General features: G+C 46.0%; 1 protein-coding gene across 4 annotated transcripts in view; it reads right to left on the bottom strand.

The window, feature by feature from the left end:
- Positions 1–1,530: 1,530 nt before the first annotated feature.
- Positions 1,531–15,097, bottom strand: part of ABHD2 (abhydrolase domain containing 2, acylglycerol lipase) — a 37,947-nt gene continuing 24,380 nt past the window's right edge. For all 4 annotated transcript variants that reach the window (XM_068696482.1, XM_068696484.1, XM_068696483.1 and 1 more), the window contains 5 exons: positions 13,076–13,168; positions 11,318–11,428; positions 10,018–10,087; positions 9,101–9,185; positions 1,531–8,072 (listed from right to left, as the gene is read on the bottom strand). In XM_068696482.1, the coding sequence (XP_068552583.1) occupies positions 7,876–8,072; positions 9,101–9,185; positions 10,018–10,087; positions 11,318–11,428; positions 13,076–13,168 (556 nt within the window). In that variant the 3' untranslated portion in view covers positions 1,531–7,875. The remainder of the gene's footprint in view (positions 8,073–9,100; positions 9,186–10,017; positions 10,088–11,317; positions 11,429–13,075; positions 13,169–15,097) is intronic.

The following is a 15,097-nucleotide window of genomic DNA, read 5'->3' as shown; positions in this document are numbered from 1 at the left end:
GCTGACTACCTAATCCCCAGTCTGTCAGGGAGAAAGAACAGCAGCCACTGAGGGTCAGAGATGAATTTTAACCACGGGACAGTGAAAGATGTGCAGATTTACCCTCGCAAATCCCCGAAAAGCCTTAACACAGCCGCCTCTCCCAGCACTGCATCTGAGAAGGAGCTCACACCAAAGCCGTTCACATCAGGAAAACCCCACGAGGAGCCCCAAAAGGAGGAGGAGGAGGGCACGAGAGCTGCTCACGACCAGCGAGGGGTGGCAGCAGCACCGCTAGCCCGGGACTTGACGGTCACCTCCTCCTCTGCCACCCCAGTATTGCCCCCTCCTCCCTGTCCCCCAGCCACACACCAGCGCCTTTCATTAGCAGAGGGCCAGAGCCCCATCCAGAGCCGACAAGAGCTGCATTCATCAGGGCACTGGCTCGGGCTCAAACCAAACAGGAGGCTGGCTCCGAAGCCGCCGGGAGGACGGGGCCTGTCTGGGCTGCAATCCCTTTCCTCCAGCCTCCGCAGCGCTGCCGACTCGCTGAGCACCACGGACCCTGCGATCCCAGCCTGGTGCCGGGGCCCCGAGGAGGACTGGAGGCAGCTCCTCACCCCGCTGAGCCCACCGAGCAGCCCCAGGGAAGCCCCCGCAGCCCTGGGGCCAGTGAAAACACAACAGCCCGGCTGGCTCGCTCAGGAAAGCAATCACACCTCCTCTGGGGGAAGACAAAGCAACTAGGAAAGGCTTGAGCATTACTTGTGCACGCAACGCGGGCTGCAAGGGGAGGCAGGGGGAAGATGAACTCAGAGCTAGCTCCCCAGGCTGAGCCACCAGCCCGTCAGCTGCTGAGAAAACCACACAGGGCTTTGCTCAGGGGACAGCAAGGCTCCCCATGCTTAGCTACTGCTTGAGCCAGGGCAATTATTTGAGATGCTCCCATATATATAGGTATCTGTGTATGTATAGGAGTGGCAGAGCTTCTCCCCAAGGCAGGGAAGAAGAGTGCAAGCTTGAGGCTTCTCCCTCCAAGGAGGCGGCCAGCCACAGCTCCCAGAACAACCAGAGCCCCTGCATTTACCTCCAGAGGAGCCAAGAAGTGGTCAGAAAGCCAGAGGCAGGACTAAAGCTCGTGACACAGGAATCACTGACAAGGGTTTCTAAGGGTTTTTCCTGTCGGGGAGACAGGAGGGGGAGCAGCCAGGCAACTCCTGCTTTCGTGTACCCCACAAGGATATATGGGCAGCCCTGCTCTGAGGTGCTCCTGTTTTAGCCATGAACAAACAGAAGCCTTAACATCAAACACTAAACTCACATTTAAGGGCTGGGGCTGAAGAACTCCTCCAGTTCCTCCTTGTGCTAATCCAAATCCTGTGACCGAGGGAAGGTGTTCAGGCACACGGCTGTGTTCTGGTGAGGATGATCTTGTTGGCCCAATGCGTTCCCCTGTCAGCCCATCCTTTCCTCGCTGCTGCTCCGTGTGTCAGGAATGACAGCAGGACCCCCCCACCCAGTAACACGGGACACAGCCACTCCACGGAGCGCTGACTTCCATAAGTCCTTTATTTTTAAATAAAGAAATCCCACTGAATCAAAGATAACAAAATTACATTTTGTTGTGCAATGACTTCCATCTTACACCACACAGAAGAACAAAAATTAAAGAAAAAAATCAAAGACACTTTAATATATATTTATATATATAATTTTAAAGGTAAACATCAGCAGATATAGAAAAATTGCATTGCTAGTTGCAAATCATCTCCCCTGCAGCTGTCAGCTTCAGAGAATCTGACTCAGAACGTGGCAGCAGGGAGGCTATCTCTGTACACAAGCTTTTTCAGGGCAGCATTTAGAGATTGTTCCAGAGGATAATTTTGCCAATTTGGAAATTTATCTGTAATGAACCACGCTGCTCACCAAGAACATCCGATTCTCAGCCTGCTCTAACATAGCTGCAGCAGCAACGTGAGAAGGGCACGGGTCTGCCTTCCTGAGGGCTCCCCACACCTCTTCAGCTTGGCACCTCCAGAGAAAGGGCCCCTCCTGCAAGGGGGTTATCGCTTTCTCAGAAAGGATTTCTGGTCACTGGGAAACAGGGACAAGTTGTCAGGAATGAGAAAACACGGTCCTTTGGAAAGCTGCTGACGTGGGCTAAGCAGTAGTGTTTGGTTACATGAAATACACTTTTTATTGTTATTATTTTTAAAGACATCCCAGCTGGCAGGAGCCACAGAAGGGTCAGCATCCCAGAAGAGCTGTAAGAGATCCCACAAGGAAAATCTGCATCTAATCAAAGCTCTCACATGACTGCAGGCATGCGATGCAAGCTCGTCACTCAGACAAAAGCTAAAAGGCTTTGTGTCGGGCCACCTCGTGGCATCAGGCTCCTCGCTGGTATTCAAGTCACCTGCGTTAGGCAAGGCCAAGGGGTGAGATTGCAAAACATGGTCCTCATCCACGGGGGATGCAGGGCTGGGGCTTTTAGAGCCTTATCAGACAGACTTGGAAAAGGTTCTTCAATACCAGCAGATCCAACCTGGTAAATGCTGCCCTGGATTGCGGTGTTTGTGTCCATTGATTAACCAGAAAAACACAAATACAGATGTTTGAAATGCAATAGTTCAGGGTAATCCCAGAAACCTTTCCACTGCAGTGTGGAAAGCTGGCAGCTGCTGTGACTGACTGATGGCACCGTGCCTGAGCTTCCCTACCAGCTGAGGAGAGTCCAGGCTGCTGTAAAAGGCTGCTAGCAATGAAAGGGGGGCAGGCACCCCCCTCTGCAGGCGTTCTAAGCTGGTAGACAGCTCAGGAAGCCCTCACGCCAAGAAGAGCTGTTTGCTTTTTGCCTAGAACTAGAAGCCCCGAAGGAGACCCTGCTTTGAATCACCGTTGCTCTGGGATCTACCCAGCTGACAGAGCTGCCAGAGGGCTCAGGACACGCGGAGCATGACTTGACACGATGCTCTTCACAACAAATGACTTGCACACGCAGCACAGGACTAGGGCCTTTCCTGGTCTTCCTGAAAAGGCTGTGAAGAATTTCAACAACCTCCAGAGAGGCATAATATTTCTAAAAAAAAAAAGTCCTTGGAAGCAAACCAGGTGACTGAACCGTTCAGCAATTAATTCTTGAAGTTACCACTCTGCTCTTTTGTTTGAGATGTAGACCCTTACACAATTCACCTCCAGTTATGTTGCTGAAGAGTCAACAGACACAAGAACTTGGGGATCACAAGGTAACGAGTCACATACTAAGCAAACCCTCCGTCTGACTCAATCCCTATGGCTAGAGGCAAATTCGAGGAACTCGAGGAACAGAGCTGAGAAATGATCCACTGCTTATACACATTGCTATTTTAAGCCTTAAAATAGACCATCGAGTTGGAGGCTGCCCACAAAGGTCCTTTATGTCAGCACACGACTGTACAGTGTACATCGCCAGAGGGGTCTCACCGCTTGCTGTGTGAGGAATCCTTTACTAAAAAGCAAAGCCCAAAAGCTCTGACAGAGCTGCTGCTGAAGTCTCTAGATATGCTGATGTCAAGGGAGGAGGAGAAAAAGGGCAAGGCACCACGTGTCAAAGGGCTGAGGTCTAGGAACTTGTGACAGACCCAGGACAGATGACACACAGGTAGCGTGGCTAAATTCAGTGCTGGAGACAACGGTTCTCAACATCTTTGCTTAATGCCCTGTCTTTGTAACCTGTACCTTCAGAGAACAGGAACTGCAGAAAAATGGTCAGGAAAAGACTGCAGGGAGGTTCAAGTGTCTGTCTTTACAGTGCAGCTGTTGACTCATTTGAAAACACCTTCAACTTAGAACCCAACCATGGGATCATTAAACGTGCTGGCAGATCTGGTGTCATGGAAGCTGCGAGTTCCTTGTGGTCCATCAGAGCAAGTCCCAGCTGCTCCCCTCCAAGTTCCAGGTGTCTCCAGACACTGACAAAGATGGTTGGACCAGCCTAACCACCACAAAAATACGTTCTGCAACTTGCTATCTGATTCAGATGGTCCTTGGGGTTTATGCTTGAGTGTTACTTTTACATACAGTGATGAGGAAGAGGGGTGTATAGTACATGAGAATAAATGAAGAGCTCTGCTGATGCCTTTTCTAATCCCGGTTTGAAACTAAACAGAGCTCACGACAGATTCATCATGCTGTAGTCTTGAACTGCGCTACCAGGCTGTACTGCTCCGGGCTTGAAGTGTGTCCTTCTACAAGCTCGTGTGTCTTCGCAAGAGATGAAAAGACTGCTTCACCTCTAAGATCTAAAAATTCATGTTGCATTTAAGGTGGGGTTCACTGGCAAGTGAAGACCATCTGCAGACATCACAGAACTAGCATTGCCTTATTTTGGGAGAGAAATGCATTTCAGGTAAGGATTGGACAGAGTCCCTTCCTGCTTGTGGTACTGGCACTAGGTTTCAGCTGCCAATCTCTGTCAGCAGCAAGATTTAATACAGGATTCCTTTTTTTGAAGGTCTCTAGATAACACGCACTGCAGCTCCACTTCCTCCTCTCCTGCTTCCTTGAGATCTCTAAATTGCTGCAGCAGGTTTGACAACATGAGTTGCTTTGAAAGGAGCAAATTGGGTGGGATTGGGAGAATAGATTTTTACTGCTTCTGTCTGCAACAGAAGTTAGTAAGGTGACTCCCAGGTTCTGGAACCCTTGCACAACCAAGCTATGACAAAGTTCTTCCTCCCCAAACAGGCTAGAATTAGTTGTCAAGCCACAAGTGGTTTAAGCAGTAGGTGCAAGTGCAAGAACAGGTCAAAGGAGCAGGACAGACCCCTATTACTTCTCTAGTTGAGAGTTTCAGAAAGTCCACAGCATTGGCACTTCTGAAATATGAAGGCTTATGAGTTACAGGGCAGGAAGATGTAGTACTCCTTGAAAAAAACCTCAGTTTGAGCAAAATCCCTACTTGATTAGACAAAGCTCTTGCCGCTTTGATAATTGCCCAGCTGCTCACCTCATTTTTTTAGGAAATATTTGCTTTAAGACATCACTGATTGGCCATCTACTGTAACTACAGCGAAGTCAGTTTGAAATAAAGGTACACTTGAGAAGGCAACTTCCTCGTACCTCAAGAACAGGAAACGTTTCAAAACCCGGTCTGTCAAGAACGGTTCTTAAAAAAGGAAGGAGGAAAAGTTCTTCAATAAAAACCTACCCAGTTCCTCTGAAAGTGGAGCTTTACTCTGACATGCCTTGCCCAAAAAGCAGTTTGCCCTCTAACCCCAATTCCGAAGCAAGCAAATGCCAGCTTTGCCTCTCAACATCTACTTTCAGATAGCAGCCAGCCATAGCGCTCTCACTTCCAACTTCCCTGTCGGGGGCAGCCGACAGCTGAACTCTTTCTGCAAGCCTGGGGTCCTGGGAAGGAAGGCAGAATTGCAGCCATGTGGGGAGCTGGGCAGGGAGCCCTGCTTTTGAGGAACTTTGAGGAAATCTGAGAAAGAATTTTGATCTCCAAGGAGGCTTGATGCACGCTGTCCTTCCTTCATAGCGACATGTTGGGTCATATGATGGGCTCCTCACCTCAACAGTGGGGTCACTACCACGGGAAGCTCCTGTTCCTCTAAATCTCTTTGGAGTTGATACTCACAGCACAGTAAAGCTGGACTGAAGCAGGACATGAAGCATTTTAAAAAGGGCATCTCCTGCCATGGGAGGAGCAGCTTTGCTTCCTCAAGGCAGAAAGCTGTGACCTGTGAAGCTGCAGATGTGTATGCCAGGAAAACTGAGACATCTAAAGTTGTGACCCCCTGGAGATAAACAAAAAAAACACATACCCTACACACCTAAATTCATACTGTGGCTAGTTGATGCATACAAATGTTGTTTACACTCCAATCCTGATAAGTGAGAATACATTTACAGCACATCCAGTAAAAATTGCATGAGCAGCTATTTAAGCAAAATTCTGAGCATCTTGCATGACAGGTTCGAGTGATATACAGATGCAGGATGAGTGAGAGAACAACAACACAAAGACAAATATCCATCAGCTAAGAATATCCTTGCTAACTGATGCCCTAAAATAGTTCTTAAGGAACAGCCACAAGCACGGCCAAGTACTGCTGCAGCTTTACTTGATCACACCTTTTTCTTTGAGGAACAAAAGGAAACCTGGGCTCAGTAACAAGGACAACGCGCAGGTACCCACAGTTCATTCTAGCAGGCCGCGGTGTCTGGCCTAAGGCAAACTGAAAGGAATTTCCTGATATGATAATGCACCTTTGCTACAATAGTTAATTATTGCTTTATTAAAATAAAAAGCTACCTCTGCAACCTACTGAATGAAGTTCCGGGACAGGGCAGTCCAGAAGGCTTGTTCCCCTGCATTGCCACGCTGAAGTCTTGCAGCTTGTTTCACCTTTCAACTACAAACTGAAGTGCCTGGCACACAAACCGAGGCTAAAGCAATAAAGTGCTCGTTGGATGCGGGAAGTGTGACGGGAAAAGAGCTTCACTGACACTGGGACAAAGAAGTCTCAAGGGTGGATTAACGAGACTACAATGTTGACAGAGCAAATAGGGAAAAAAAGATTGTGACCACAAAAATTCAGTCTCCAGATTGTCATGGGGCAACTTTCCTACCAGGGGATAGAGCAGAGCCCGTAATAACCACCTCGGCCCTAACAGCCACTTGAGGCATCACTCCTGCAAGGAGCTTTTGCACTTCACTTTGCACAGTACAACTAGAAGAGGGTGTCTGGGCATGCAGAAAGGAATTCACGCGAGGAGCCCAATGTCTTACTGGAGCCAGTAAAATCCTGCAGCATTTGCACAGATACAGAAGTAGTTAGTCAAAGGTATTTTAGTTGCACAGGGCTAGACCCATCAAGTTCCCACCAACTGTAAGGCAAGTCATGTGTCTGAAAACCATTCAATGCTTTGAAAATTAAGGACGAGAATTTTGGTATAATCTACCCTGACATAAGGGGAGTAAATCTAGATACATTCCCCCCCACCCTACAATTTAATCCCTAACAGAGTACATAACTATGAAATATTCTTAAAACATACTGAGCTCACAAAAAGATCCTGCAGATTCTTCATCGCTGGTTTCCATTCGGAAGCCAGAGCCAATTTTAAAAAGCTCTGGGTCAAACAAGAGATCCAGTACTAAAAACATGACTACATTTAAAAAGAGGCAAATACGACAAGGTGACTGGTCTGGTCTTGGTGTGAGAATGTGGTTACAGAGAAACATTAACTGGTATTACCAGCCTGCAGCTTTTCTCTACCTGGAGTCCCAGCGTAAAGATACCCCAACCCACAGATATCTGAAGCATGGAAAAGTTAAGCATTTTTAAAGTGATTCACTTGTGTAACTGCACTCCCAGGAAGTGAAACACTCCCTGAAGATGGTGTAAGATTAGAACTCCACCAACAGTCAAGCATCTGTTTTCCCAAGCCACTATTTAGTGGCTCATGGACTGAACCACTCACTGGCCTGTGGCTTGGTACAGGGTTTTTTCCAGCACAGGGACTGAAAAAGTCAGTTACCTTGTCATCTACACCTCAACAAATGCTTCAGATCAAGTTTTTGACCACCAGGTGAAAGGCTTTTGGCATCTGAAACTTCTGTTACATCAAAGCAAACTGTCTTTAGCTCAATTACCCTGTAACAAGTCACAGTCGGAATCTAATTCTTCAAGCAGAGCAGTAAATTACAAACCCAAGTGACTATATAAGCAAAGATCCTCTGACCAGATATCAACCTCTGTTTCAACTCCACTTCAGAAGGAAACATTGTGATCAAACCCCAGCCATAGGATATCAAGGAGAATGGAAACCTGAAGCAGCAGGTGAGGGAACAAAGAGTTCCCAAAGGGGGAGATATACTGAAGTGATCCAGAGTCTTTGGGTCAATTACTCCTGGCCAGATACCGCCTGCTCTGTGTCTGAGCAATGAGACTTTGTCTTCTCCCACTGGCAGATGGCATTGGCGTACTGCACCACGAGCTTATCCATCCAGGTCAGAGGTTCTGGGAATAGTACGGACCCCTCAAAGAAGCCCAGGTGGCCTCCGTGAAGGGGCAGCACGTGCATGACGTTCTCCCGTTTCTCTGTAAAACAGAAGGAAGCACACAGTTCCAGCAGGTCAGCAATTTGGAGCCAAGAGCTAAACCACCTTAAATTGCAATAATCAACTCGATCCTTGGCATAGGGTCTGAACCAAGAGGAGCAATCCGTGATGGAAGCAGCAATGTGCTGACAAAGGCCACAGCTAATATGAAGTCAAAAGCACATAACCTAACAATTTCACAAAGTAAGATGGTCCACAGGAACCAGGCTGGCCAAGAAATGCTGCTGGCTGGGCTCTTATGGCAACACAGGTCACATCCTTCTACCTTTAACTCACGTACGCTGGAATTGGGACTGTTAGCATCATGCTGAGCTGCACCAAAGCTCTGGCATTATATTATCCACTTTGATCTACGTGCAGTGAGAAAATCCCTGTGCTTGGTTCTGTCTGGAAGCAGCTGTAGATGAATTCTCCGCCTGTAGCTTTCAAAGAGAAGAATGAATCCAGCTTTCCTTCCTGTGCACCATTTGTGCAGAGGAACAGCAACCAGCTCATTCTTCTGAGCTTCTACAGGGTATTTGACTTTTTCTTGGCTGAAGACAGAGAGCCGACAGAACTCCTTTCAAAGGACACACCTTATTTCATTATCAAGTAACACAGCAAAGCATGGGCTCCATTCATCAGGGAAGGGGGCCCTCCATCTATACTTGTTCAGGACTGCCACTGCAATAACCCACCTTTCTACTACATCCCAATGAGGAACAAAGACACAAGGAAGCTTTTTTTCCCATTCAAGAAAGTAACCCGAATGTTACAGAATGAAACTACTGGCTATCAACAGCAGCCTAAACAGCAGAAGATGCCTGAAAGGAGGACTCAAGTTCTTCCTCCTCACAAAGAGCCTCATTAGTTCGAGCAACTGGTGTTTTAAAGAGGCTTAGTACACCTCCCACAGGATTGTGGACGTAATAAGGCAAGTCAAGCTGCTTTGTAATCGTGGATCGTGATGAGATAAGGAAGCTGCAGGTAAACAAATATGCACTGCTGGAGCAGACTACTTCAAGATACCTGAAAGAGCTCTTGGAATTGATAGAAGGCTCTCATGCACAAGAGGGTCATCAGCAGCATTAACCAGCAGAAGAGGAACATAGATCTGTACCAAGAAACATAGTAGAGAAAAAAACAGTTAGGGGGTGGTATTTGAGTTTCTATCAACTGTTATAAAGCTTCCTAGCTTGGCTCAATTCAGTCATCTTATTTCAGTTGTCCTTTACCTGCAGAACCATCAGCAAAACAGTCAAAAATTCAGACTGGTGGCTTTTTACCAACGGAGTACTCTGCAGCACTTTATTTTTTTATTCAATTCAGTTGTATGAAAAGCGATACGGGTGTAACAGAGCAAACAGATTAAGTCACAGATCTTCCCCATTCTCAGAATTCAAACAGCTACACCCTTTTTACTCTACATTGCTTTGCACATCAGGCAGCCAGTGCTAGCTGTTATAAACACCTTGGTTAAAGTCCAGGAAACTCCCTTGGAGTGCCTCCATCCTCCGGTTCAGCAAATCAAGAAGGAATTAATTTTCCAGTCTTACTTCTGCATTACTTTGGCCTGCTAAGCATCTGTCTTCCAAGATAATGTGCTGAGCCTCCTGCGGAGTATCTAGTCCTTCCTGCCTGGAAGGCTGTATGCCACCACCCATTTTCCACCTTATGCACCTACACTCAAAGGGGTTCAGCTGAACTCCTGGCTTTAGCTGGATCATCTGGATGCTACTACCCAGAGCTATGATCTCTAGAGAGCCAAGAGCATTTAGAACCAGCATTAGGAGTAGTAAGAACTGAAATCCCACTCCAAAATACTGATTACTTCTAAAAATCCAAGCTAAGACAGCTGTGTCTAGGTATCAAAACCAGAAAGCACGGAGCATTTTATCTCCAGTAGGAAGAAGATGGTACAAGAGCAGTCAACTGCAAGAGCTTACCCTGTGCAAGTAGTGCAGGCAGCTTTCTTCTTCGTAGTACTCCTTCAGGGAACTGTACCCATGGAACTTCCTGAAACGGATAGTGTCATTGCCATCATGTTTCTAGCACCCACCTGACTCCCATTTGCAAATAAGGACGTACATGCCCAGACCCGTATTTTTAAGGACAATGTCTTTTTCTGCAAAAACCACCTTTGGCAGCACATGCCTTTATGCTTTGTGCTTACTCAAACACTGATAGCAGGATTTGTGTTTCTCCTACACACACCAAGTTAAACATTCAAGTGGAAGTCTAGCAGCCTTCAAGGCATCTTTTTTAAACTTAATTTGCTTTCTCCTGTGTGAATAACTTATAAACTTATTCACCACCTGAAAGCCTTTACAAACATAAAACCATCAAAGCTTACAAACCTCAAACATACTGGACAAAAGGGCCTGCCTACAAGCCGCCCAGAATTCACTGTGGTTCCATTTTTTTTTGCAGTATCCTTAGCCCTTCATTTCAAACCAAGGATGCAGTGAGCCTATACTCAAGTGCTTTTTTTCTTTCCTGGGGTAGGAGACAGTGATGCAGTTGTAGGCCCAAAGTAGACAGGCCTCAGGGATGAAGGACAAGTATATTTCCCCTAGGAATCACTTTTAGAAAGACAACAAACAGCAATATTCCTACTCCTCCAAAAACGTTTTAGCTGTATAGCTGGCAGTGTACAGCTTCAGCATTTTGTAAAGGTGTCAATGCCTGATATAGAACATGCCATGGCAAGATCACAGCCACTGAACAAAGTACTAAGTTGTTTTCAAGGACACCGGCAGTAACAGCCTGCTGCCTAATAATGCAGAGAGCTTAATTTAGGTGCAAGTATGACAAGTTAAAAAGTTCGTGTTATCTCAGCCAGTTCTAATGTTCACAAAGAAGGCATTATTCTCGGGGGGAAGGGTTTGTTTCAAAATTCAAGCAGGACTAAAAACACTCATGTGCAGTTCCGAGATGCTTTTCACATTCTGCGTTATTTTTTGTGGACCTCTTGGCAAGAGCTTGCCTCTTCCTTGTTTATTCTGGGCTGCAGGTTCAGATGTTATAGATAAATGCCTCCTGGATGACTTTACAGAAGCTGTGACTATCAAAAATAAACTTTTTTTTTGTGGTTTTATTCAATGTAAAGACAAGGAAGGATTTGGGGTTGTCAGCGCTGCATTTCAGCAGATTCCCACAGGCACAGAGAGAGACCTGCAAGAGTAACAGTTAAAACAGAAAGCACTTCCAGAGACCCAGAGAGCAGCATAGAGTCCCCGTTCATACCTCATAACATTATCATCGATCTGCATAAGGGATGTTGCCGTATAGAGTTTGCTCAGATCAGCATCTGAAAGGCTTTGTGGCTTCTTCACGTTATCTCCAAAAAGAACTTGCCTGAAAGAGGAGTAACAAGATAAATATCCGAACACCATAACAAGTGCAGCAAAGCCATGACCTGCTCAAGGACAAGTGAGTTTACCAGACCTGACAAGGTAAGAATAGAAGTGGGCTACGTACACGAGGCTCCCTTGGGATCAAGCACAGCTTTTTCATCTACCTCGCTTCTGAACGAGGTGTAACAGAAACTAACAGCCACTTCAGAGAAAAACGCTCCCTTGTTATACTGACAAACTGCAAAAGGAGCCTCTATAAAGAACCTTCCCAGAACAGACAGCACTAGGGGGATTTAGAACAGAGGCTTCATGTTGGAGGGAGGGTCCTCTGGCTTCAGATCAAACCCGTGGGTGGCTCGGGGAGAGCACTAGCAGTCCTGGGCACAGCAGCCCCATCACCATCTGGTCCTGAAGTCTCCCCAGCACAGATATTAGGTTAGCTCATCCAGCAGAAATTACTTGGGGGCATTACCTTAGCAGAAAGCTATTTACTATGGACACTTGTCATAATTAGTTATTACCCTCAGGAGAGGATGTGTTTCTTCACCAGAACAAACCGCTCCCTTAACAAATAGAACAAAGGCTGCAAGCTGGAAAGGATTTTTATTCCCTTTTAGAAGCAGCTGCAGGGCAGAGCAGGAGGGAGACCAGGCTTGACTTGGGGGAGCTGCCTTAGAGCACAAACGATTGTGGAAAAAAAGATTACTTAACTGAATCTCCTTCAAGCCAGCACTGCCTTTATCTGGCTTATGAATCTAAGCACCATTTCATGGGGGCTTATACACCCTGACATGTATAATTTGGCCAAGTTGTCCAAATATTTGTCAGTCTGCAGTGAATTACGTGGATCATCCTACACATCAGTTGTCCTACCTCCTCCTGCCTGTTTTTCATACCACACAGGACTGTTAGGTATGAACCAAAAGCTTGCAAGCAGTACATGCTCCTTACTGGAATGGGCCTTAATTAGCATCCACTGATGAGGTACTTACATATTCATTGCCCTAGAAGCACCCAGATAATTTTGGTCTAGGAAACACCACGGAGCATGTCACCTGTTTAACCAAACACATTCCTTTCATATCTGAGAGCCACAGATCACAACAGTAGCACAGGGATACTGCAAGGACAGTAGCACTCTAGGAAGAGCAGCACTAAGTATTCTGCTGGCTACGTGCTCTTTGGAGAAAAAAACTAGAAGCCAGATCTACAGAACGACTGTTTGCTTATCTGATAAGCAGCAGCCCCTTGCAGCAGATCTTGAAGATTAATCCTACCTCCAGTAGGTGGCAGAACAAGAGGCTCCTGGAATAGAGGATTCTTTAGCTAGAAGTGAAACAGATGCACAATACTCCACTTTGAAGTTTAATTACAATGTTTTCCTGTGCTCATCTTGTTTATTCATTAAACAAGTCTCCTCAGAAGGCAAAAAAAAAAAAACAAAAAACACAACAAAGCCTGCTTTCTTCTAACAGGATCACCAGAGCTTATTTGTATATTTTACAGTATACGCGATTGGCATGGGCTCCCCTTCTTTTTCTTGCTTCACTTAAAAGACAGCGAGCAGAGGATTTGTGAGTAATCTTTCAGGAGTCTGAATTTAAAGTGTGACCGAGAAGAGAAGATAAATCCAATAGAGCAAGTTTACCTGTGAGAAAGGATGATCTTCTTCATGTTATCTGCCATGAGGAAGTTATAAAATCTTCTGCATTGATCCCATTGCATGAAGGTTTCCTGTGCCCTAGAAAAAACACAGAGCATAGCAATCTAAGCTGTTAATGGAGATCTTGAAAGATCAGAGTAATACACCGTAACATCTCACTGCAGCCTAGAGGCTAAGTAAACAAATCTCCAGGCTTCCCCTGCCATAGCTTAACCTTTTCCAGGAAATGACTTCCACTTTGATGAAGTTCGGGAGTATCAGAAAACAGATCTGCAGTCTCATTTTGCACAGTGCAATTAGCTGTCCTGATCAGAGCATTTAGGAGCCATCAGTCAAGATCTGCAGCACTGACAAGAGGACTTTGCTATCCCTTTGCATAAGTTGAATGCAATTTACTTAATGGAACCACCGAGGAAAGGACTAAAACCTGTTGCTGAAAAAAGTTAATTGCGTGTAATAGCTTTACAAAGGAAATCATTTGTGCAGATGCTTGCAATATTTACACACACTGTTATTGTTTTACCTTCATTGGCAGGAACTGTAGGGGTAAATACTCATTGCAGCTGCAAGTGGCATTGGAGCTGAAGCCTTTACCTATTCTCAGAGCAGAACAGCACTTCACAGCTTATCTGTTGTTAAAACAGAATTAAAGTCATCCAGACTTCTGTGAGCTTTGCCAGATACAAGCACTCCTTTGCTCTGCAGGGTCACGGGCAGGTTAGAGCTTTACTCTTACCAAGGGTTTGCTGTTACTGAGGGAACCTACTATCATTTACTGAGCGACCGAAGAATGCTGGGAGCAGGCAGTTCCAGCTACTGAACTACTCCCATTTAAACATTAACATACCACCAGAACTACAGGGGATTTATCGTGACCTTCCAAGCCACAAGCTGCTGTTTCCTAGCAGAGCATAAGCAGGCTGCCTGCTTGCAAGCCGTGCTGCAACATGGGCTTGTTGTCTAAGCAGGCTACAGCTACCACGCTTACACCAGGACAGGGGAATAGAGACAGGAAAAGATTTCCCAAGCAAACCTTTAAAGTGATTTCAAGGCAACCGAAGTTATAACTACAACATTTCCCCACAATTTCTGCAGCAGACAGCAGGACTCCTAATATGAAGGGCTGCAAGCACTGACAAAAATTCAACTTCCAGTCTTATTTGAGGACTGCACACCGGTTTCTAAGGTGGAGACTCTCCCCACAGCCTGTAGCTACACTAAAGATGCATTCCACAAGATCAAGAAGCAGAATCAAGCCTGTGCAGGCAGAGATTAAGGAATAAGGAGACAGGTCCCTGCTTAGCCTCAGGGAACAAATTCCCCAGACTTTGTGTTAATTCATTAAACAGAGACCCATTTTCTGCCGGCAGAGCCTTGCTTTGCTTCTACTTTACCATGCCCCTCTATGGGACACTTGCTTAACGCCCTGGAAAGGTTTCCAAATTTCAAATGCCTGCTTCATCTTGCTCACTACCACTTTCTCCTAATTTTTTCCTTTACTTCCTAAAGATATTTGGAGATAATTAGGGACAAAGGGTGTACAAGCCAATAAAAAGAGGAATTGTAATCTAATTGGTCATCTACCAGGGCAATCCACTTGTGTAGCAAGTCCAAGAAGGATAAGGCTTATCCTTTCCACCTGGAGATGCTTTGTACCTCTTCCCTCCCCCTTCTATAGCAAGACCCACCCTAGCCTGTCATTTACTTCATAGTTATTTACTGATGTTGCTTTTCCCTAGCTTTGCCTAATTAGCATTTAAAAGCAGCACTAAACATTAGGTAGGGAGACACAAGATACGAGAAGCCTTCCTGCTGGGTGCACGGTAATGCACAGCAGATGTTCTGTGACCGGAGATTTGCTGGTAGATGTTCACCCAGCAGGTGGAGTCAAGAGCTCAGGAATCCACAGCAACCCGCAGAAGACTTGCATAAACTCACAGGAGCAGCTGTTATTTTTCCACGCAGATATCCAAGTGCAGCATTGTTAAACAGGTTGTCCTTACCCTG

This window comes from Anas acuta, chromosome 12 (assembly GCF_963932015.1).
Source record: "Anas acuta chromosome 12, bAnaAcu1.1, whole genome shotgun sequence".
In the NCBI taxonomy this organism is placed as follows: Eukaryota; Metazoa; Chordata; class Aves; order Anseriformes; family Anatidae; genus Anas; species Anas acuta.
Note: the sequence above shows the minus strand (reverse complement) of the source record. Positions and strands in the feature narration are given on the sequence as shown.